Raw genomic sequence first — 23,528 nt, forward strand, 5'->3', positions numbered from 1 at the left:
AGAACAAAGGCCCTTCCTGACTAGCTGGAAGCTTCAGGGTTAGGGAAAACAAAAAGGTGAGATCAAGACAATGAAAACAAAAGAACGGGTGCCTGGTAAGAGGACAGTCAACATTTCAAATGCCACGCACGCCTCTGAACACCACCACAGGGACGTGAAACCGAGATTCCTCAAGTGTTACACACTTCCCCCGCCAGCTGCCTGGGAAAGCGAACACACTGCCTACCTGGAGCGCTCGCAGAGGCAACATCTGCTGTTTTTTAGAGACAAGAAAAAGAGTATTTCTGGCGGAAGGAACTCATGATTCCTTGGGTGCCAAAACCTCAAGTCCAGAATGTACCCAGGAAAGAAAACAGTACATCCTGGAAGTATAACAGGATGACCTTCTATCACAAGCTTCAGTTGTTCTAACTTCTTTACAGGGTGGACAAAGAAACGTGTTGATCTGAAGCAATGCTTCTTCAAGGGACATGAAAGACAGCAGGCAATGGCAGTTCAGATACTACTGTATCCGTAAAGCCTACACAGCAGGGAGACAGCAACCTGCAGTCGTATTCTCTTAACTCCAAATGATCTTCTAGTTCTGCGCTTTGCAAGGTCCCATGTTGTCAAATTTCCTGACCACTCAAGTCCCTTTTTAGGCAGGTGTGTAACTCCCAATCATTCATGCTGTGTACTAGAGCCACCCCAGCAGGGAAGGTCTTGATACGTGGGAATTCAGAAGATGGGAATCAGTCTAGTACTTCAAGGCTTTGATTATGGAAAATGACCACAGATCTCCTCACACGCAGTGATGTAAGCTGGAATGGCAGCGCCCAGGTTCCTCCCACAATTGGTCCATGGCTTTCTTATAAAAATACAACAAAGCAAGCCGCCCCCAGCCCCTCAACACGCAGCACACACAAATCTCCCTTCGCCCTGGCCTGGTGAACTTGGCAGTGTTAGGTTTGCGGTTGGACTTGATGCTCTTAAGGGACTTTTCCAACCTAAACGATTCTATGATTCTAAGAAGCAGACAAGGTGAACAGGAACTAACATCATGTTTCTGACAACCTGGGAGGGCTCAGTGCCAAACAGCTCAAATTTTGATCAAGCCTGACTTTACTCTAGTATTAAGAGGCTGATAAAGCTGTAAAAATCCTTATAACACATTTCAGCTGTGGGGGGTTTCACAGTCCTGGTTTTTACTCACGACATGGACCCTGAAGGCAATGTTTCTGTTATAAGGTTCCTCTAAAACCCAGTGAACGATCCATCACTAGAATACATGGCTTTTCTTCTTCCCTCAGAAGATGAGATACATCTTTGAAGGCCCTCTGGTTCCCTTCCTGGAAGAATACAGTGCTAGGATACTGTAACAGGTTTTCAATGGGACTATTTTGGAAATTGAAGGCAGGAAAAAAATTGTTCTTGTGGTTATCACTGGGCACGTACATTTATCAGTAGCTGAGCACCAGCATGAGCAGAAAACTTATTGAAGAAATACTTTCAACAGGTATCAACAGCTGTGATGATCTTCAATGAAGCATAAAGCCTTATTCTAACACATTTTGCTAGCAGGAGAAGGGTTTTTTTTGAAGAAAATTTGGCACATTCTGTGGCCTGGCAGTATATTTAAGTAGCATTTTGCCCTGTATGAAACTCACAGAGGAGCTTAGGAGGGGGCCCAACGTCATCTTAAACGCAGGTATCATTTAATCCCAACCCAAAAATGCTTCTTAAACTCAGCCCTATCAGCAGGTTGCTGTCTATGGATGCTTTGCTCAGAATCACACATGGCACAGTTCTACCACTTTGAGGACAGTCTCCTCTATGCTAGCCAAAAGCAGGACTCGCATTGAAAAATCTCAAAATAACTTCTCCTCTGTGTAGTTATGTAAGGCTTTTTTAAAGAAATGATCTTTCAACTCAGGCTTGCCGTGGTAACAGTACAATAATGGTGTTTCCAACAGTGTGCAGCTCTCCCCAAGAGACATTGGAAGATATTTTGTCAAATTAGTTCCTCAACATCACTAAGTCTGGGGAAAAAAGCACAGATCAGTAGTTGGGCCTGTGCCCTTCTATCCTAGTGGAGGTTGGAATAGCGTTTCTGCTGATAATAGCCTCAATCAGGCAGTTCTTACTCCAAAGAAAAGTCTTCCTAAAACTCAAGACAAGCCTTCAATTACACAATCACATACTATTCTGGCTTTAAGATCCCCTGAACAGACTGGATGGTGTGTCCTGAATGGAGAAGAATGAAACAGTTTTAAGCCATTTTCTGAAACAGGAGTAGAAAAGAATGCTAGTTCTCTGTTGAGTTTTTAAAATGAGGTTAACTTTCTCTGTGGACAACAGAACACAAAAACACTTAAAATATCTGATAAGTATTACATAATGCTTTTTTAAAACTTTCCCCGTTTGCTCCAGCTTCAATTGGGGTATGAAATAAAGTCAAGTGGAAGTCTTTTTACTGACATCAATGGGCTCTGAATTAGGACCTCATTGCTTCCAACCCAGCTTGTGTGCTAAATTAATTCAGAAAGGAGTTTTAATGGCTCTTTCACCTAACGATCTCCTGAGTTGTGCACTGAGAGACAGAGGGCTTTTTTTCCCCCTTTTTGGAGGACATTTTGGAGGACAGCAAAGCACAATGTAGCAACGGCTACGCTGTGACCTGCATTTCGCAAGCGGAATTTCCAAAAGGCAGAAACTGCTGGCATGCAAATGTGTTACTTTTCAGAGAAAAAACGTTCTCCAAATGTTCTTCAAAACAGAAAAGCACTTACAGAAAGCTATTCCGGTACCAACCTAGATTAGGAACGTATCAACCATAACAAGAATACGTGTGGACAGTTTGAAGAAGCTGGGCAAGGAGACAGAACCAGTTTCAGAGAACAACTGACACAGACACAGCTTTACACGCTGCACTGTAGTTGAGAAATTGTATCTTAACCAGAGTGCTTGCAAACAAGCACTTGCAACAGACACACACTGCGACTTGGTGTAAATGAGGTGATAAGGGATAGGAATACTGCTGTCACCCTACCACTCGCTGTCCCCCTGCTCTGGGATCACACGATCACCACAGCTCTGCTGCACGGGGCGATGTTTTATGGACTGTTGTGCTGCCCCGTAACTTCAGGTCTATTTAAGAAGGACGGAGTGGAGCTGAAGTGCAGCGCCATGGCCAGCACCACTGTGGGGGAAGGCAGCAGGAGCTGCAGAGCACCATTTTTGGTAAACTTGTGCTGGCTTTCATAACGCATATGATCGCATGCCTTTATATGATCAGAGTAAATAACAAAGTTCTCTCTACATGGCAGAGAGAGGCTGCATTAAACAGTCATCCATATGTCTATCACTAGCCTGTCCTTCATAGTCCAGCATGTGTTTATTTATCCTCTTCCCAAAGTCCAAAATTGTATCCTCAGCTGCATGGGCAAGGAATAAATCTCAAAGGATGCTGCCCTGAATTCCTTGAAATGTCAGTCGCCACTGTCTGACTGATCATGACTCATCCACCAGTTGATGTGTCCAGAGGGGAAACAGAGAGAAATAACGAAGGAGAAGCCTGGAAACACATAGTCCTCAATGCCAAATACAGGTTTATGGAGAAATCAGCGATCAACTGACACAAATTTATAGCTAGTGGGTCTTCATTGTCCCATATCAATAAATTCCCAACTTCTGTAAGCAGACCTAAAACAGTGATGGTTGGTGACCAGAACTTCGCAGTCTGGCAGTCTCTCAAGTACCACTCCAGATGTAGGGGAAGAGACAACCCAGACAACACTGAAGAAAAGGACGTAGGAATAATGGATGAAAGGATGAATGGATGAAGGGAAAAGGAAGAGCTCTAAACATCTGGGGAAGACACCGATGCTTCAGCATGTGCACCGCTTTTGACATATCACAAGGTGAGGTGAGGTCATATTCACAGGTCATGGCAAAATGAAGGAGGCCTAAAGCTCCTCATCACAATCCGCGTGACACTAAGCCTGAAAAAACAATTCAGTTGAGACATTGGCTCTTTCAGATAAAATGCAGCTTACTCTTCTAATCAGAGAGCTTTTCCCCAAACACAGTGAGCAAGTCTTAATCAGGAACACAATGTCATGTGTGAAGGACATTTTGTTAAAAATACACTGCATGTACTGAAGAAGTCTATTTTTTTCATACGATGTGACATATAACAGGCACTGAACCAAAACACCACAGAAGTATGTGGTTTATACTATCTCACCGGACTACCAAGCAACATTTGACGCTGAGAAAGTATTGCAAATACATAGCAGAGGATGTCACCATAATGAGTGCTTTTCTTCCGTGTTACCACAGCTGTTAAAAAACCTTAATATAGAGCTAATATCACAAGTCATTATAAAACTTCTTAACCTCATTTGGAAAATATGTACGAGCTCTGTTGTTACTCTTTCTTCCCTGTCTTCTAATCAAGATCTCCATATTGAGCCCAGTTTTGCGTTTTCTTAGCAGCATAAATTAGAAGCAACTCTATTCAAGTCAATAAAATTACTCCAACATAAAAAAAGGAATCAGCCATCTGCAAAAAACAGAGTCTAACAGGTAATTTTCCACTGACAGCTCCTACCATAAAACAGGTTACAGAGATTACTCTTTTATCCAACACTGAAAGTAAACAATTAATGCAAAATGTACAATGTCTGTAAAGACAGCGTGTTCACTACGTGTGCCCTTTATATGTAATTATTTTCATCCTAGTAAGCAGACAGTTAAGTAAGACTACCATCAAGCTGTAGATGGAGCCTATTCATCATGCAAAACAGGCAGCTGAACATCTCTATTTATTTATGCAGTATTTTACCTTTTGTTCCCAGCTTGGAAAGCATGTGGAATCTATGAGGCATTTTCACGCATCATTTCTTGCAGGAGAACGTCAAGTCACCTTTTATGCCCTCAGGCAAACTTCTTCTACCTGATCTCAATAACTGCCCATATCAAAATTATTTTTCATACCTTGTGTAAGCAGCTGGAGGTTTCGGACTTCTTCTCTCACCTTCAGCTGAAGGACTTGCTGCAGAATGTGCTGTCTCAGGCTTTCCTGGGCAATGCCCATTCGTTCAAGCTTTTTGTCAGTAAGTCTCAGCAAAGCACGGCCTGGATGCAAAAGTCAAAAAGAAAAATCACCCAGGGATATCCACTAAAGTGATATTCTCACTCTAACAGGCTAATTTGCTACACTAAAAATTCTCAGACCTGAAATACCTCAGTCTGAGAAGATACTGTTTCATTGGTTAGGTATTTCCTTACTGTCAGACATCTGTGTTCCACTCCTCCCTTTTCTTTTGATTTTATATATTGTTCTGATGCTTTGTGAGACATTTAAGCATGTAAAATAGGTATCTTGTGCCATTTAGGCAACAAATTGCTGTTCTTGAATGCCAGCTGGTCTCCCAGAAGTGGGACAACCCCCACAAGTCTACAATTGGTCCAGGTGTCTAAATAGACCCTCGTCTATTCTCAAGCATCTAAATTACTTCTAGAAACCACAAGTGAAAGTGAATTTGACCAATTTAATCAATTTAAGATATACTGAGGATGAATATTGTTGCAATTCAGACGTGTCTATAGTGTAAGAGCACCTTTTCTCAGGAGGACCTGTACTTTGTGGTCCAGCCTTTCAAATCCCTCTCAACAGCAACCTATCACAGCAAAACAGAAGAGCCAGAGATATCCCTTCGCATGAGCAGTTATATCTAAACCATCCCTGGAAAAGATGTTTGCCCAATTATAAAAGAGCATTTGCCCAACTATAAGGAGTCTATGGTCTTTGCAGGCAATTACTCCCAGTTCGTGACTTATCTTTACCATTAGGGTAATGTTGAACCACAGTCCCACACAGATCGTAGATACTAAAAAAAAATCAAACAATCCACAATCCCCAGACTGTGCTAGTGGAACTCTGACTCCATCTTTTGGGCATCTCTATGCTATAAGTAAGCAGGAGGAAGGCAGCACACTGGCTGAGCCAACATTAAGGAAGTATTTGGACCGAGGAGACAACCAAAGCATCAAGCAGAGCTTTACCTTATGAAGAAACCCAAAACTTAAGTTTCTTTGGTCGTCACCACTGCTGTGAGCTAGAACAGGGAGATGTGCCCTGCAGCCCTCTACTGACCCTTGATTCCCAACATATACATTTGCTGTCCAAAGGTGCCCTGACCAATACTGGCAAATCACACTGGAGCTACATTGATACTACCTTGGAAAATGGGATGTTGTTTGTAACACTTTTTTAAACAGACTCAACTTTTTACCTCCTCTAGTCCTGACTGTAAGTGCTTTTTAATAATTAAAAATCTCTTCTTTGATTTCTCAGGCTTTATTAGGAAACCAGAAGATAACAGTGAAGAGCAAGTTACTCCCTCTGCAACACCGCAGCCTCTGTGCTACCATTACTGTGGCTTTTGGATGAATGGTACAATTGAGCCCATCATAAAGCGTTACTCAACACAGCAAGATAAGGGTCTTATTCAATCTCTTTCCTTACAAAACAGCAACGAGTACAGAATTTTTATGATTATTTTAATTAAAAATTTTAAGATAAATGCCAAGAATTTAAAGGGGTGCATAATATTTGCCCCAAACCAAGCAGTTAGCGGTGGACTCTTCACTAACTGCTTGATTTCACTCACAAGCAGTTCTGTGAAGCGGTTGGTGGGATCTTGATATGATGTAATGTAAAATACTGGGATATTACTATTAACAAAGCAAGATGTTATTGATCAGATAAAAAATGACAGGGTTCATGAGTTTTCTGCCCTTCCATGTCTCTCAAGCATTACATGCTACACAGGATGACCTTTTGATTAGGAAAACTTTCTTTGAAATCATAAACAAGAATAATTCTGTGGGTTAATGTAATAACAAAATATGGAAATTAGTCTCTTACAGATCAATGCCAGCTGTCCAATTCCCCTGGTGATACAGATAGTAGTAATGACTTCAATTTTTATATCATCTTATCACACTAAAACATCTTAAAGCAATTTATAAAGGATATGCAGCAATCTGGTCTGTAATGTCAATCTAGCAACTGAAAGCAAACAAAAACTAAACAAGTCATCATTTTAAAGAGCGCCAACACACATGTCATCTTAGGGCAGGGAGTCAGCAACAGTAATAAGAAAGGACAGACAGAGGCCATGCATTTCATCCAGTGCCCTCCACCTCTTTTTGGCCATGGATATAGTCATTACTCTTTACTTCCTCTGGGCAGCTCCTTATTTCATATTCAAATCGGTTTTCTACCCCAGTCACCGCCTGTGGAAGTCGAGTGTGCACAAGAGATGTCTCTTTTCAACTCCTGGCATGCCAGGTCCTCTGCAGCTTAGGCTCAAAGCACAATGCCATTGGAAAAAATTGTCTTTGACTCATACTATCTGCAGCAGCTTGCACGAGTTGCCTTAAATTAACTCTTTCTTGCACCAAATCCAATGTGACACGTTGAGGCCGTGATGAGGCGAGAAGGCAAACATCCAAATGCGGCATTCCAAGAATGCAGTAAGTGACCTGAACTAAAGCAAATTCAATCCTCCCCATACTTTCTTCCCCCTCAACACTCAGAACAACAACATCCCAGTCAGAACTGGAATAATTATCTACTCTGGTACTAAGTCACGCCTTTGAAAAGATATCGCTAATGCCTGGATCCTCACCAAAGCCAATTAGTTACTAAGGCCAAGGTCCTGACAATCAGCTAATGACTTTGGATGCTTCACAGTCTTGCTTCCTGTACTGTACATATCTGAAAGAGTTATCAGTTGGTGCTAAGAACTCTCTAAGGGTTATTTGAACATTGAAACCAGTTGTCCAGAGAGGTTGTGGAGTCTCTGTCTTTGGAAACATTCAAAACCTGACTAACAATGTCCTGAGCAACCTGCTGTAGTTGCCCCTGCTTTGAGTAGGGGGTTGGACTAGGTGATCTCCAGAGGTGCCTTCCAGCATCAGCTGTTCTGTGATTCTGTGAAACAACCTGCATTAAGGAGCTCAAGACAAAGATCTATTTTCTTTGAAAAAGAGAAGATTAACAAAGGAAATGAATAAGCATACACAGAAGATGGTCGTTTTGGCAAGCATCATGGTTAAAACAGAGAGACAGCTATACAGTAAAAACTGGGGACAGATTTTTCTTTTTCAGAGAGTCCTGGATAGACTATATTATCTAGAGCAGAACATGTAACACAGGTAAAATTTTCTAAGAGTGTACGCTGATCTTTGCCAGGACACAAGTAAAAGAACTGTACCTACATCTCAGGAAAATTTCCCAACCCTACAGAACTGACACTCCCTCTTAGATGTAGCAGCTACATGCATAAAAGAGACCAGGAGAATTTTTTCAAAAGCACCTTGACCATCAGAACCATAAAGACCGCAGTCACAAACACCCAGGCCTTGGCTTTAGCTAATTGCAAGGCTGGAAACCGAATGCTTTAAAAAAATCCCCCCAACTCCCTAAATATCTGTATGCATCTTTTAGCACCTAAACCCCAGCCCTCTTATACTCAGGACAGATCAGCCGTGGAACGTTCTGAGACACCCCGAGGCCAGACACAGGCTATAAAATACTTTCCAGCTTAATAATGGATTGATGGCCTAATTTTTTCTAATATGACTTAGCTGCTGCAGATCGCATTTGATCAAGCTGGGATTAGATGAAAATTTGAATGGAGGGAGAAACATTGCATGCCACAGAACATTAATATGAGTGTAAGCATTGGTCCGATGAGGTTGGCATTGGCCCTAGAGCAAGGAATGTGGCACAGCCTGATGCACCTAATCAGAAATGCTCGTAGCTCTCTGCACTGCTATAGCCTACTGCTCTTCTCCCCGAGCCTGTGAAGCCGTGCCAACTGCCAGTTCACAGACAGACACCCAGAGGGACACCATGGGAGAAGCCTTGAAAGTACTCTTATAATGAAGGTGAATGAATAGGTAAGAAAGGACTTATTAAATGCGTAGAAAAAACTGAAGAAATACAGGTAAGTGAGAGCAGATAGTTAGTAAAAGGCTGGTCTCACGCAAAACCCTGAAGAAAACTACGACTAATTTAAAGTTGATGAAAATGATAAACCACTAGTGGGAACAAATGATGTGTGCAAAATATGGCCAAGAAAGGTGATCCTGTCTCCTGGGTACAATATGATAGGTATACCTGAATATCAAGACAAGAAATTCAGTTCACCTACCATGGGGCACTGAATCTAGAAAAGAAAGAACAGGGTGGAGAACACAAGGACATTAAAAATTGCCCTAATGCCAGTTCAACAGCTCACCCAGCCCGGTATTCAGAGTGGCAGTAGGAGAGACATTTTGGGAGAGCTACTGGGAGGCCAACTTTCTGAAGTCATTCCTTTGCATCGTGCCAGCATCCAGAGCCGTTATACTAGGGTTATTAGAGAGTACAGCATTTTTAGCACCTACTTATTTTCCTGATGTCCATAAATTTGTCTTTTTGATCTTCCTGGTACCGTCTGCCTCTGCAGCCTCCTGGGGTGGCAAATTCCAGAAGCTCCCTGCCCATTTTTGTCTGTTTTATATTAATTTCTTACTAATTGCTTCAAGTGTTCTCTAGTTCTTGCATTGCAGTATTTGGTTAACAGTTCTGTTATCTGTTGCTTCCATGATTTGTAAACTTCAGCCTTTTAATCATATTTCTGGATGGATCCAGCTGACAAACCTAGAAAAACAGGACCATGGGATTCACTAAGCCCCTAAATTATGCAAGATGAAAACTTTTTCAAGTTTATACTTAAATGGTGCAAACACCATTTTAGATTGTTCTTGACACAAAAGGATATTCTTACTTAATTGACAGTAATGTGCTTCTCTAGTTTCGGGGTAGAACAGTTTCATAATTCTAGTTCACTGGATTTTTCTACTTCAAATAGTCTGATCACAGCTTTCCTCTTGCTTATATAGGCTGATTGTTGGCTTCTCTTCACTTCAGTGCTTAAAAACAAGCCTCCTAGGACTTATCAAGTAAGAAATTTCCATGACAGAGACACAGACATTAATATCATTGTTCAGGTGCTGGTGAGACACAAGTATAACATTCTCATCATGTACTCAGGCAAGAAGAATTCAAACAAGAACAGGCAAAGAGAGAGGCTATGACTACATAGTGAGGAATGGTGAAATTATGAGAGGAGGTGAGAAAGGAATAGTCACTTACAGAATGAAAACGGCCTCACAAGGGTAGTGAAAGGAGATGAACGTCGGGCAAAGAGAAGAACTACTAAACTAAGGAACTATGTTGAAAAGAGAACAAATGGATATGAATACAATTGAGGACGCTGGGTTCAGAAACATCTTGTAAAAGAAGCACAAACCAGAAATCGATCAAATTTTCAGAGCAAACTTCATGACGCTGTTCTTGCTAGCCCATCAGATCTACAATCCTAGATTTTCTGCTTTCCACATGAGAATTCATGAGCACGTCTGTCCTTCTCATGCCAATCTCATCACCAGTCAACCAGACACATCAGCCACTTTGTCATCAATGCCTTGTAGCAAATCTACAGCTTTTCTTGCAAAAGAGTTGGATCTGGCTCATCTTACAAATCATTTTAGCCATAAGACTGGTGCAGACTCTTGGTAAACTGCAGCTTGCATTACCACCCTCTTTGCCCCACTTCAGCTATCTAATATCTCACTAATCAGAGAAGACTCACTTGCTTCAAAAATAAAAATGCATTCGTTTTTCATGAGACCCACCATAGCAGTAAATGCTTTATTGATCTACCTTCTAGCATTATGGCAGCTGCCAGCCTAGGAGGAGAATTAGCTCCCAGAATTGCTATTGGTAGCTGGCTGGTACTTCCAACACGATGAACAACTCTCAACTGGGGACCAACTTAGACAGATAGGAGACACGAGGGACACTGGTACGGAAATAAAGCAGAGGGAACAACAGTTTCTAATGATAGGGACCAGAAGGAGCAAAGAAGACTATTTAACTTTGATGAATATCAGAGATCTCCAACTGAGGAAGTTCTCGAACATCAGAGCCAGCATTCTTGTGCTTTCTCATCCTGTTAACAAATGCAGCAAACCTCCATGGAGCTGTAGGAATTACTTTCTGGTTAAGTCACAGGAATGGGAGAGGCCCATGACTCCAGTATGTCTCCAGTGGAAGCACAGGAAAGCACAGCAAGGCATTTGCTTATCTATCAAATTAGCTGTGGACACGCCTTTATTTGTTAACATCATCACAGAAGAATAAGATGATTTTCTGGCTCTTTCTCATTCATTATTTCCTGGATCTGGATGAGACCAGCTCTACAGTAAAGTTCCTAAAAGAAAACACGGTCATACTGGTCAATTAATGTCTGATCAAACTCAAAAAACCAGCTATGTAAACAAAGGCACTTTTTGAACATTATCTGCATCCTTTGTCTTCACATTGTGTCTGTTTATAGTTCTGACAAGAAGAAGTGATGACTGTTCTTACTGCTGCCAATAAATCTACAATAAAATCAGTTTATTTCCATAAACCCCCTCTCAGGTCACAGTTCTCTTGCACCTTTCTGCCCTTCCTCCACACTTCTGAACCACAAGCATGAACAGGATATGAAAGAAAAGGCAACCTTTAACTTAGCTGCATTTTCAAATACAAAATTAGCAACAACCAAGACATTACTTTGTTTCTAAATTTGTCTGGTTTTGACAAACTTATTGTGTGTTTTTGACAAATTTATTAAGTTGTCAGTAATATATCTGTGAAGCTATTTAACTGGGCATAGGTATTTAATTTGGCAGAATTTCCTCTCACCTTAGCACTGCCTTTCCCAATTCTCTCCATGTTCCATCAAATAATGCTGTCATTTTCTGTTCTCTCAATTCTGACACAGGCCTTTGAGCTATGTATGTCCTACGCAACAATGGTCTCCGAAAATGCACCAAGTTAGGGGATGTCTTTCTGGCACTCAGTTTTACCCTGGCTCTTCCCAAGCACCTCTTCCAGGTAGCAACCCCCAGCTGCTTCTCCCCAGCCACCACTACCTTTGGAGCTCCTACGCCCTGCTACACAGGCTCAAGCGTGTCCATCTGCTCAGTCACAACGATGTTGGATTTATCCTATTGAAAGAAAACAATAAACCTGCACTAATGGTGAAGTCATGTAAAAATACTAAAAAACAGTGAGTTAACAGAGCATTGATCCTGAATATTCATTTTAGGGACTGTGGTGGACTTGGCAGTGCTAGGTTAACAGTTGGACTTGATGATCTTAAAGGTCTTTTCCGACGTAAACAATTCTATGACTCTATGATTCTAAATCCACTACTAAACCATGTCCCTCAGCACCACGTCTACCCATCTTTTAAATACCTCCAGGGATGGTGACTCAACCACTTCCCTGGGCAGACTGTTCCAAGGCTTGATAACCCTTTCAGAGAAGAAATTTTTCCTTATATCCAATATAAACGTCCCCTGTTACAATTTGAGGCCGTTTCCTCTTGTCCTGTCATCTGTTACTTGGGAGAAGAGATGGACCCCCACCTGGCTACAACCTCCTTTCAGGTAGTTGTAGAGAGCGATAAGGTCTCCCCGCAGCCTCCTTTTCTCCAGGCTAAACAACCCCAGCTCCCTCAGCTGCTCCTAATAAGACTTGTTCTCCAGAACCCTCATACGCTTCGTCGCCCTTCTCTGGACTCGCTCCAGAATCTCAGTGTCTCTCTTGTCTTGAGGTTGGGCTTCACCAGTCTTGAGTACAGACGTACAATGTCTTCCTTAGTGCTGCTGGCCACAGTAGTTCTGATACAGGCCAGGATGCTGTTGGCCTTCTTGGCCACCTGGGCACACTGCTGGCTCATATCCAGCCAGCAGTCGACCACCACCCCCAGGTGCAGGGCAGCTCTCCAGCCACTCTTCCCCAAGCCTGTAGCACTGCATGGGGTTGTTGTGACTTGGCCTTATTGAACGATGAGCCTCGGCCCATCGATCCAGCCTGTCCTGATCCCTTTGTAGAGCCTTCCTACCCTCAAGCAGATCAACACTCCTGCCCAACCGGGTGTAATCTGCAAACTTACTGAGGGTGCACTCGATCCCCTCATCCAGGTCATTGATACAGATATTAGACAGAACTGTTACAGATAAGTAGCAGCCTTAGTAACCAAATTTTGAACTAATTACTCCAGTGTCTAATGATTTACAAATATATTCCAAAATAACTTCATTCTAAGACAGTATTGGTTCTATACAGCGAAGGGAAGGGGTTAATGAGAAATTGTGCATCGTGATTACTGTAAGTGGTTCAGTAAGTAATTTACTGTACTGATGGGAACTATATTGATTCCTTACAGGTCTTGAGTAAAAGACTGTTAGACAGTCCTGTTTTTCAGCTGAACATATTCAGGACCTGATGATTTTAATAGGAGGAAATAGTAATAACTTGAATTCCCCTCTGAAATATAAATTCAGGCACAAATCATATTACACCACTTTTCAAATGTACTGTAAAATGTGAGACAACCATTTTTAGTGCTCTCAGGAAGGACCCAATAGGACCCACAAAGTAAATTAAGGATAAATGTAAACCTTTAGCAGGCAGTCTATAAATCCACATTGCTTGTTGTATATACATTTGCCAACCTCCTTCCTGGCCATACAAAATTATATATTATCTACAGCTATATATAACGATATAAAGACATATAATAATGGACTTCTATTATATCGCACATCGTATTTTTTAAGAAACAAAATCCAGGACTATTGCTTACTGGTATCTGTGTGCTAGATTTATGTTCCCCCTGTTCAAATAAACAACCTCAAGGTCTTTTTTATTTGTGATGGAGGGAGAGAATCCGTCAACACCTTTGATTTTGTCCACCATCAGCAGGACACACAGTTCTTCAATTCCTAGTTAATCTAATGTTGCTCAGTGTGCAACCCATTATGCATTACATATCCCATTTCTTTATTAATTAAAAAAAAAATCACATTACATCATGCCTGCTGGCAAAACCCCTTTTAATTTATTCAGGAGTAAACACACATTCATATATTACAATGCACAGCTTCTACACAGAACAGATTAGGAAAGAGAAAGCCAATTTGGAAAGCATTAGAATCGACTGAACTCTTTACAGCAAACTCAAACAAGAGCCTTTCCTGTAACTCCTAATGGTGGACCTTACAAAAATCAGTTTTCTTCCACAACAAAAGGCTCATTTATTAACACAAGAAAAATAACCACACACGCATGCACACAAAAAAACCCAGCGCTCATTCTTGATGTGCCCAACTCAATTGGAACTGGGAAGTCCTTGAAATCACACAGAAGACTGTCTTACCTTCTGACATTTCTAAAGCAAAAGGGGTTCTGCAGTTCTGCCTCAAAATAGAACTGGTTTGTGCATCCAGCGAAGGGGGCGAGCCCCAGGAAGTACCCATGTGAATTCAAAAAAAGCTGCCATTCAATTGAGCAACAACCCCTGCTCCTGTCACACACAAATGTACTCACTGAGCAATTTGAACTGCACCAGTATGAAACACTCCCGTGGCTGAATACCAGGCTCTGGGAGCCTGCCTCCCCCATCCAAGGGACAGAAATTGTCAGTAAATATTGCTGCTCGCTCTTATTTGCTACTAATCAATCCAATCAATAACCCAAAGGTGCTATGCCACAAAATACACACCAAGGTCACAGTACTTCAGTATGCAGTACATGGAAGGATGAGGAAAGACAAATCAGCTATATGCAATATATTTCATGTTTTTGCAATGACTCAGAAGGCGATCCTGGGGGCCACCTCACTCGTTCTGCGATGCTGAGGAAGGCTGTCCCTTCTTCCTCTTGATTGCTCTAACCACCACACGGCATTCAGGCAAAAAACTACATAAAGAAGTACTTGGAACATGCTTAATTAATTTTCTGAGTTTCTTTTAATGCCAAACTTGTGGGAAGCAAGGGGGACCAACATAACATGACCAGACAGCTTACTGTACTGCATTACGAAAGCTCTGTGAGCCATCATAGGTTTCACTGGAGCAGAATTTGAGAACTTACATTTTCCACTAAGATCTTGCAATAACGGCTTTCTTTTTTTTAAAAAGAGCAAAATTAAAATTTTATTAAATATTAAAATTAGCTTTCACATCCCAATGCTGAGGTACATACAGTACTACATTTCCCAATCTCTACCCCTACCTCCCTCCTGCTCCACATCCTTATCTCCAAGCAGCTTTCAGTGGTGACTTCTTCCATGCCTGTGCCAGCTTTACCCTTCGTTTTTTAATAAAAAATGAAATTGAGAAAGGTTTTGTGTTAATATTCATGATGTTAATAATTCATGTTAATAAAAATGGAAAATTAAAAGCAGCATGCTCATAGGTTAAGCACCGTAGACTGCTTCAACTCTCCTAACCTCAAGGAAGAATCAGCCCCATCTCTCCTGATGCACTTTTTGCTCTACCATTTCTCTTTGAGGGCTTTAACTAGAAGCTTGGCACCTGTCAGGCTGCACACACCACCTCTGATGGGCCCTAAACTTACAGTTTATGCTGCCCATTTTATAACCTATTGTAATAAAATAATAATGTAACAAAATTTTCCTACTGTAAGAGTCACCTCTACTCAATTATATGCACAGTTCCGCAGATGCAGGCACTAATCTGTTGCGACATTGCTGGTGCAGTAATGCAACAAACTTTGCAGAGCTCCTCTGCGTTTCTTCCAACTTTTGTTCCCGTAGCTGTAAGGAGAATCAGGACATAAGGATTTTATTCTGCTGGCTTTTTCTCCTTACGTTCAACCAGTTGTGGGAACACAGCCATTTTGGATCAGAAATAAAACAGATACCGAAGCAATGACATATTTTACCTAACTTGTAAGTAAATGGTCTCTGTAACAGAATCCAGACCATAATTTTTGAAATTCTGCTACTGATACTCCATGCATTTGACTCAACAAGACATTCCACCATGCATACAGAAGCAGGACCAATAATAATAATAATAATAATATATAAGCCTAATGTCCAGGAGCCTTACCAGAGGCTGCAGCCTGCACTGCAGTCCAAACGGAACATGGAGCCCAGATCCCCGCTTGGGCTTTGGGTCTCGCTCTCCCAAAGAAACATAAAAGTTCATTTTCCCAACAAGGAACAGAACAGGAGGAAGACGTTGTGTGGCCTTTTTTCATAAAAATAACTATAATAGGTAGGAGCAAGGGAGCTCTCCCAAAAAGAGGGAGAACCTCATCTCCAAACTTGCAGGGGAACGTGCCGAAGCCCAGCTCCTCCTCCGAGCCAGGGGCCCCAAGACTCCCGAGAAAAGGCTGCACTGACCTTGCAGCACCGTACGTGAGATGCAAGGGCACAAACCTCTGCCAGCTTCCAGCCTGTTTCCAACAGCAGACACAGGGAACCCACTCCAGCCTTCGGGGGGAGCATCCCAGTGGCAGCGGTGGCGTTACACAGCCCTCCCTTCCCTGCATGCCAGGGAAAGCCCAGGCAGGTGGTTATCTTGGAGGCAGGATTTGAAAGTCCTCAAGATGAGGGGGAAGCCAGACTTATTTTTCCCTTCTGCTCTTCTGCTCAGATGGGACAATTTGGGGCACGCATAAAGAAGCAACACCAGGAACCGAGGTAAATTTCACAACTAAAATAAAACGGGAAATAGGATGTTCAGGCACCTCCAGGCTTTTTCAGCAACCACAGAAGGGACTGTTCTGGATGATAATTCAGGAGTTCAGCTTGCAATCCAGAGCATTGCACCCAGGTCCTGCGTTAGGTGTAACGGGATCTGTGCGTTGCTCGCTCTCTGGCTGCTCAGCAGCAGATGCCTAGAAAGGAGCTTGGGAGCAAAGCAAGAATGTGACAGCACTTTCCCAAAATACTCGCTCAGCCTCCAAAAGCTTGTAGTTTAGGGACTAACTAACAAAAATAGAGCTGGCTAGTTTGAGCTACAGCTGAGCCTAAGGTCAGCGGATGGCTTCCAGTGACTATAGCAATACTTAGAGCCGCTTGCGAGAGGAACCTCACCAACATCTTAAAACGGCAGAACAATTCTCCCATTCCCAATGTGATTTGATCTAGCGGGAAGGGGCAAAACAAGAAACAAGTGCTGCAAGGTAAACCTAAACTAACTAAAATGAGAAATGAGTTCAGTAATGAGGCTAATCCACAACCAGAGCCATCTAACAGTGAAACGGGCAAGTCCCAGGTCTTCGCTGTCTTCAAATGAAGTTTTTGTAAAAGACAGTTCAGAGGAGCTCAGGTTATAGGGGTGAGGGAGGCAGCAGTACTGGGGGAGTTCTTTACCTCTGCATGACATCCAGCATTCCAAAAAGTCTTGGAAAAAGGTGTGGGAAAGGAAGAGGAAGAAAAAGAAATGTAGATAAACCAAAAAAGTACTAGTAAACTCCCAAGCCTCAGAAAATAGGGTGGGGTTTTTTGCTTTATATTACATTGTCTTTCTGATAGCTTCAGTGGGTTTTCCTTCCACTGTAAATTAAACTTTTTCCCTCTCAGAGAGCCTGCATCACTTCAGAATAGCAGAAAAGCACCATATTATTTATGAATCTTCAGCTACATCTTGTTTTTAAGAAAGAGTATTTAGAGAGGACACATTTGAAAACATGACATGATCCACCTTTAAGTCTTTTTGTTAAAGAGGCGCTGAGTTGAACAAACACTAATCAACCAATAAAATCAGATTAGAGAAAAAGCAACAACTGCGGATAGTGAATGTATTATAACCCTTATCAACAATTTGTATATAATAAGTTATACAAAAGAAGAAGACTGGAAAGTATCATCACAGAGATTACCTATGGTAATACTGAAGACTAGCTCTCTAAGCGGACCGAAAGAGCAGATGACACACTGTTTAAGCACAGTGCTTTTACTTACAGAATATGCATTAGGTATCAGTGACACACTGGTTAAGTCTAGGGCCAGATACTTTCCTGGTGCAAAGAGTGACTATTCTCATTCAATGAAGATGCATCCATTCACATCAGAGCTCAGACACAAATACACAAAATCATTTTTCCACTGATTTAGACACACACAGCAAACTAAGAAAAGAAATACATCATTTTCAGCCTGGCAAAACTTTCCTAAACCACAAGAGTCTAGAGAAAGAGAATGTTTTCTGGGCGTTAACACTGAGCCACAAATTTAATTATTAGAACTGGAGAATCATAGAGTAGTTTGGGTTGGAAGGGACCTTCAAAGAACATCTAGTCCAACCCCCCTGCAATGAGCAGGGACATCTTCCACTAGATCAGGTTGCTCAGAGCCCCGTCCAATCTGACCTTGAATGTTTCCAGGGATGGGGTATCTACCACCTCTCTGGGCAACTTGTGCCACTGTTTCACCACCCTCATCATAAAAAAATTCTTCCTTATATCTAGTCTAAATCTACCCTCCTTTAGTTTAAAAGCATTACCCTCGTCTTGTCACTATGGGCCCTGGTAAAAAGTCTCTTTCCATCTTTCTTGTAAGCCCCTTTCATTATTGAAAGGCTGCAATTAAGGTCTCCCCAGAGCCTTCTCCACGTGGAAGAACCCCAACGTTCATCACAGAAGTGTTCCATCCCTCTGATCATATTTGTGACCCTCCTCTGGATCCGCTCCAACAGGTCCATGTCTTTCCTGTGCTGAGGGCTCCAGAGCTGGACGCAGTACTCCAGGTGGGGTCTCACCAGAGCAGAGCAGAGGGGCAGAATCACCTCCCTCGACCTGCTGGCCATGCTTCTTTTGATGCAGCTCAGGGTACGGCTGGCCTTCTGGGCTGCGCGCACACATTGTCGGCTAATGTCGGCTTTTGATCCACCAGTACTCCCAAGTCCTTCTCAGCAGGGCTACTCTCAATCCCTCTATCACCTTTCTAGAGGAAGACCCCTTAATTCCTGTGAGGTATTTCACTGGTGTTTCCAGTCAAGTACTACATTGTTTATCTTCATGTCCATTCATTAGCTTGGACTCAGTCTTCCACACAAAAGCCAAATCATTTCAGGGTTAGTTTCAAACATAGTTTTGGTTATGCACAAAACACAACGTCTTGTGTCTACATAATAAATAAACATTTAGGTTTAACACTCTTCCCTGGCTTGTAGGCTCATGTCTTGTGAAACTCCAGCAAACAATAATATTCATGTAGCAAGATCTGAATAGCAGCAATACAAACGCAAAAAGTGACAACAGATACTAAGAAATTATTTACTTCACCTGCCAGTGTATAATTAAAATTCTAAAACAAATATCCTGATCTGTAAATACTTTTTGCTCAATTCACTTATATTTCTTCTGTAATGTTCTCCTATGAGTCCTCTTCACGATACACATTTTGCTTGGTTTTCCTCACCAGTGTTTTACTGTTTTCTTCCTACTGGAACAAGCTATTTTCTGCAGTTTTCTCAGACTGCAAAGCTTCCCTGATTAAGGAAAATGTTGTGCACCACGTGAGCACTGACAGTATGAACTCCTGTCAATACCCCAGAAGTAAATCAGCTGGATGGTAAGTAGGATCACAGCTGTCTATAGATTGAAGTATCAACTACAAATCCTTCAGCCCAGTTGCATAAGAAGTTGATCTAAATCAAGTTATTTCTAGCCTGCTCCCATGCAATTTTCTGATGACCTTTGAAGACAGGCAGGCCAAGATTCTTTCTGCAACATACAGCGAGCCATGGACACTCCCAGACATGTCCTCAGGACCTTGTATCTGCTCTCAGCAGCCAGGAGCTACTTAAATGATAAGGAGGAGATCGCATAAGGTCCATTCGTAGTGGTGTAGGAAACATTTTTGTTATTCAGCTAGCAAGAAAACGACCTGGGGTCCTGGCGGATACCAAGTTGAACATAAACCAGCAATGTGTCCTTGCAGCAAAGAAAGCTAACAGCCTCCTGGGCTGCAGTAGGGCAGAACGATTCCAGCAGGTTGAAGGAGGTCATCCTTGCCCTCTACTTGACCCTGATGAAGCCACATCTCGAGTACTGTGGCCAGTTCTGGGATCCTCAGTACAAGAGAGACATGGACATACTGGAGCAAGTCCAGCAAAGGGCCATGAAGACAATTAATGGATTGGAGCATCTGTCAGATAGGAAAGGCTGAGAGAGCTGAGACTGCTCAGCCAGCAGAAGAGAAGGCTCAGCAGGGAGCTTTTCAATGTGTGTGAATACCTGATAGAAGGAGTGAAGAGGCAATGGGCACAAACCGAAGCACAGGAAGTTACATTTAAACTTAAAGAATCGTTTTTATTATGAGTGTGCTAGAATACTAGAACATAGTTCAGAAAAGTTGCAGAGTTTCCACTCTTGGAGATACCTAAAACTGACGGGACACAGCCCTGGACAATATGCTCTAGCTGACAGTGCTTTGAGCAGGGGGCTGGACAAGATAACCTCCAGAGCTGCCTTCCCACTTCAGTGACTCTCTGATTCTATTCCATGAAGATACGGAGCAGCAAATCTGTCTGCCTGAACTTCAAGAGTTAGCAAGGTCACAATTAGCAGCTACTGAACACGAGAGTCTTACATAATTTGTATATCAATATATTCAATTGAAATGTGCAAACCAAGGAGACAGGTGAAAAAGTACCTAGCTACTTGGAATCTGCCACAAAATTGTTCATATACTAGTGTACACGGCTTGCAGTATCCTTCAGTAGGACACTGTATTTCTCTAAAGGAAATGCTATGACCAGGAAGGGTAGAAAGGCAGAAGGATGGGGGCTATTAAGCATGTAAAATGTGGTTTCTTTCAGCCCTTTGAAACTCACCTGATGTCCCACGCTCTGAAAACAGGGCTGCAGCTGGTTCCAAGTATGTGCAGTCTCCACTGCTGTGCATTCCAGTAAATTAACCAGTGCCACCATTGTCCAGGCCCTGGAACTCGTTGTTTCTACCACCAAATCACCCCAGCAGTTCCTGGGATGATTCTGGCCTGGGCCACTTAACACTTCCCCAGAAACTCCCAGGTATGGTTCAGGAATGAGCAGAGACTGGGGGCTGTTCCCCATAGATAGTGTGAATACAGCCATCCTGTCCTGAAGAGGAGAAGCTGTAAGCAGCATGGGCACAAGCTATTCCTTACTAATTAGCCTCAGTACCAAAAGATGTTTGAGGAAACATCACTGACACCAACATGGCAACATTACAGAGCCACAAGTTCTGTTGGCAAAACCCAGCCAGCTCTACTAACATAGTACGTCTGCTACATAAGAGTCTGTTCAATCGTAAAAACCAAGAGGACTTCCAGGTTTCATTATCTCTTCCTGAAAAGTAAAAGCATAAGCTGGTTTCTCAGAAATCAGAGATTCAGAGGTGAGACAAAATTATTTCCTCCCTTGTGAATTCTATGTGTCTATTGGCACAAGTCAGAGCAGTTGGAAAAGATTTCCTCCGCTGTTTCTTACCTGTTCTAAACTACTAAATAACTTAGTTCTCTCTCAACAGTGGAAATAAGGAAAAGCAATGGGAAGGATATGTTTGGTTAAGTTTTTAATGACTATGACAATTTTATTTAGATTATTTTCACTTCTAGGCATATGAAGGATTCTGCTGTTTTCAAACCTGTCTCAGCTCTTACTTATGCCACATGAGAAAGATGTTCCAATGTTTCCAAACACTGGTAATGAGGAGGAGAAAGAGAAGAGGTGCAAATGACTGGACACTGTGTTTGAGGAAAGCAACACCACATCTCTCCAAGGAATGCTGTTTCTGTGAAGTCCTGTAAGAGACAATGTGTGAAAAATCCCCAAAAGCAGTAATCTGAAATCCAGTTTTGGATTACTTCTGAAGGGCAACATGCTACATATCACATTGCACAAGTCAGAAGAGCTGTCAAGGATTTTTACACACATGTTCTGCCTGCTTCACAGGGACCATTCGTTATAGTTGTAGGGTATGTCTGTGTCTGTTCACTTGCATTTCTTGGGCACACCCTTAATGCATTCTGCAATCCTGACCTCTGAGCCAGTACTGCTTCTGAAGGTCATACTGTCAGGTCACACAGAAAAAATGCTAACGAAGATTGGTCTCCTCCCACCTGCAAGTACAATGAGACTGATGGCCCAGACTCCACAGGAACAGCTTTAAAGCAAGGGAATAAGAGCAGGCAAGAAAGAGAGGAAGACTGACAAAAATCTGATACTTCTCATGATAGTTACCAGGTTTTGGTCTTTACCTACCGACAATAATCAATGGGATAAGGTATCATTTCAGACTTGGGATAAACACCACGTGAAAAAAATAAACCACCTTCCTACAACTCTGCAGACTGAACACCTTCTGCAAAGTAACTTGCCCAGTATGGGAAAGCACCTTCTTATTGCTAGCCAAGAGTCTCCTGCTGTTGCAGAGTGGCTGGGTAGTAGCAGAGCTGTTACAGGACTGCTGTAACAGAAGCATGCACAGATATCAAGAAGACTACTCTGCTGTCACAAAGGTGGTTGATATGAAGACAGTTACTAATGGTTTGTACTGTTGGGGTTCCCGGATGGTACAAAGCTGTTAATAAGAACCATTCTTATTGCCACTTCCCACTTTAAGTTTTGAGATTCTCCATAGATACTTTCATCGGGCTTCAACCCACTGTACTGAACATTGTGAATGGTTTACCTGGAGAGGTGATGGAAGAGGTTAGAAAGAGCCACAAAGCCAGGATATTAGAAAAGTCCTATACTTACATTCACACACATTTGCATCCACAGATAGAGGAGCATCTCCTGAGACGAGTCCTGATTTGCAGCACTGTGGAATTGCCAGCCATTCAATGCCCTCCTCAAGCTTGCAAAACCTTTCACTAAACACTTGCCTAGAAAAGAGAATCAATTCAAGTCTGCCTCAAGAAGTCCCAGAACAATTGGGAGAAACAGCTTTTAGAGAGCTGAAGGATAGACCAGCACGCAGCTAACCAGCCTCTTAACATGGAAATGTTTCTTGCTACAACTGACTTCTGCAACGCAATCAAGCGTTTTCTGAAAGCAAGAGAGACCTGCACTTCAATATGGAGTATCAGATAATCTCAGTTACATGAAACAGCCTCTATGAAACAAAGTGATTTAAGAAAGAGAAATAGAGAGATTCGTAACAAATCCAGGAGCAGTTTGTGTGAAAACCATGCTCTTAGATAAGAAATTTTATTTGTGTGATAAAGTAAAATATTGCCCCATATACACTTACCTACTTGAGTGTGAACTCATGCAAAGTGTTACTCTAAACTGAGGTATTCGTGCTTTCATCTGTATTTTATAACTTCAATTTTAATAAGCTGTTTATTACAAAGTTATTTTCACATAGCCCTTGTTCTGAATTTGTTATAAGGCCTGCCTGGCCTTACGCAGTAGTGCTTCAATGCAGAAAGAGAGGAGTATAAAGCCATCAAATGACAAATGCAATGAAATTTTGGGATATTATTTATTATTTTTAATAATAAAACCTCAATAGTATACGAAGATGAAAGTTGATCACATTAAAGCATTTTTATTGTAGAGTCATAAGGCTGTGCAAAGCTAGAACAGCATTTGCTTAAGGAGGATAAATTGCTTCTCTA

At 42.0% G+C, this 23,528-nt stretch overlaps 1 protein-coding gene across 4 annotated transcripts in view; it reads right to left on the reverse strand.

Moving 5' to 3' along the window:
- The window catches only part of SAMD12 (sterile alpha motif domain containing 12), a 190,613-nt gene that overhangs the window by 88,989 nt on the left and 78,096 nt on the right, over positions 1-23,528 (reverse strand). For all 4 annotated transcript variants that reach the window (XM_074577741.1, XM_074577740.1, XM_074577739.1 and 1 more), the window contains exon 4: positions 4,978-5,118. In XM_074577741.1, the coding sequence (XP_074433842.1) occupies positions 4,978-5,118 (141 nt within the window). The remainder of the gene's footprint in view (positions 1-4,977; positions 5,119-23,528) is intronic.

This window comes from Larus michahellis, chromosome 2 (genome assembly GCF_964199755.1).
Source record: "Larus michahellis chromosome 2, bLarMic1.1, whole genome shotgun sequence".
Taxonomy (NCBI): domain Eukaryota; kingdom Metazoa; phylum Chordata; class Aves; order Charadriiformes; family Laridae; genus Larus; species Larus michahellis.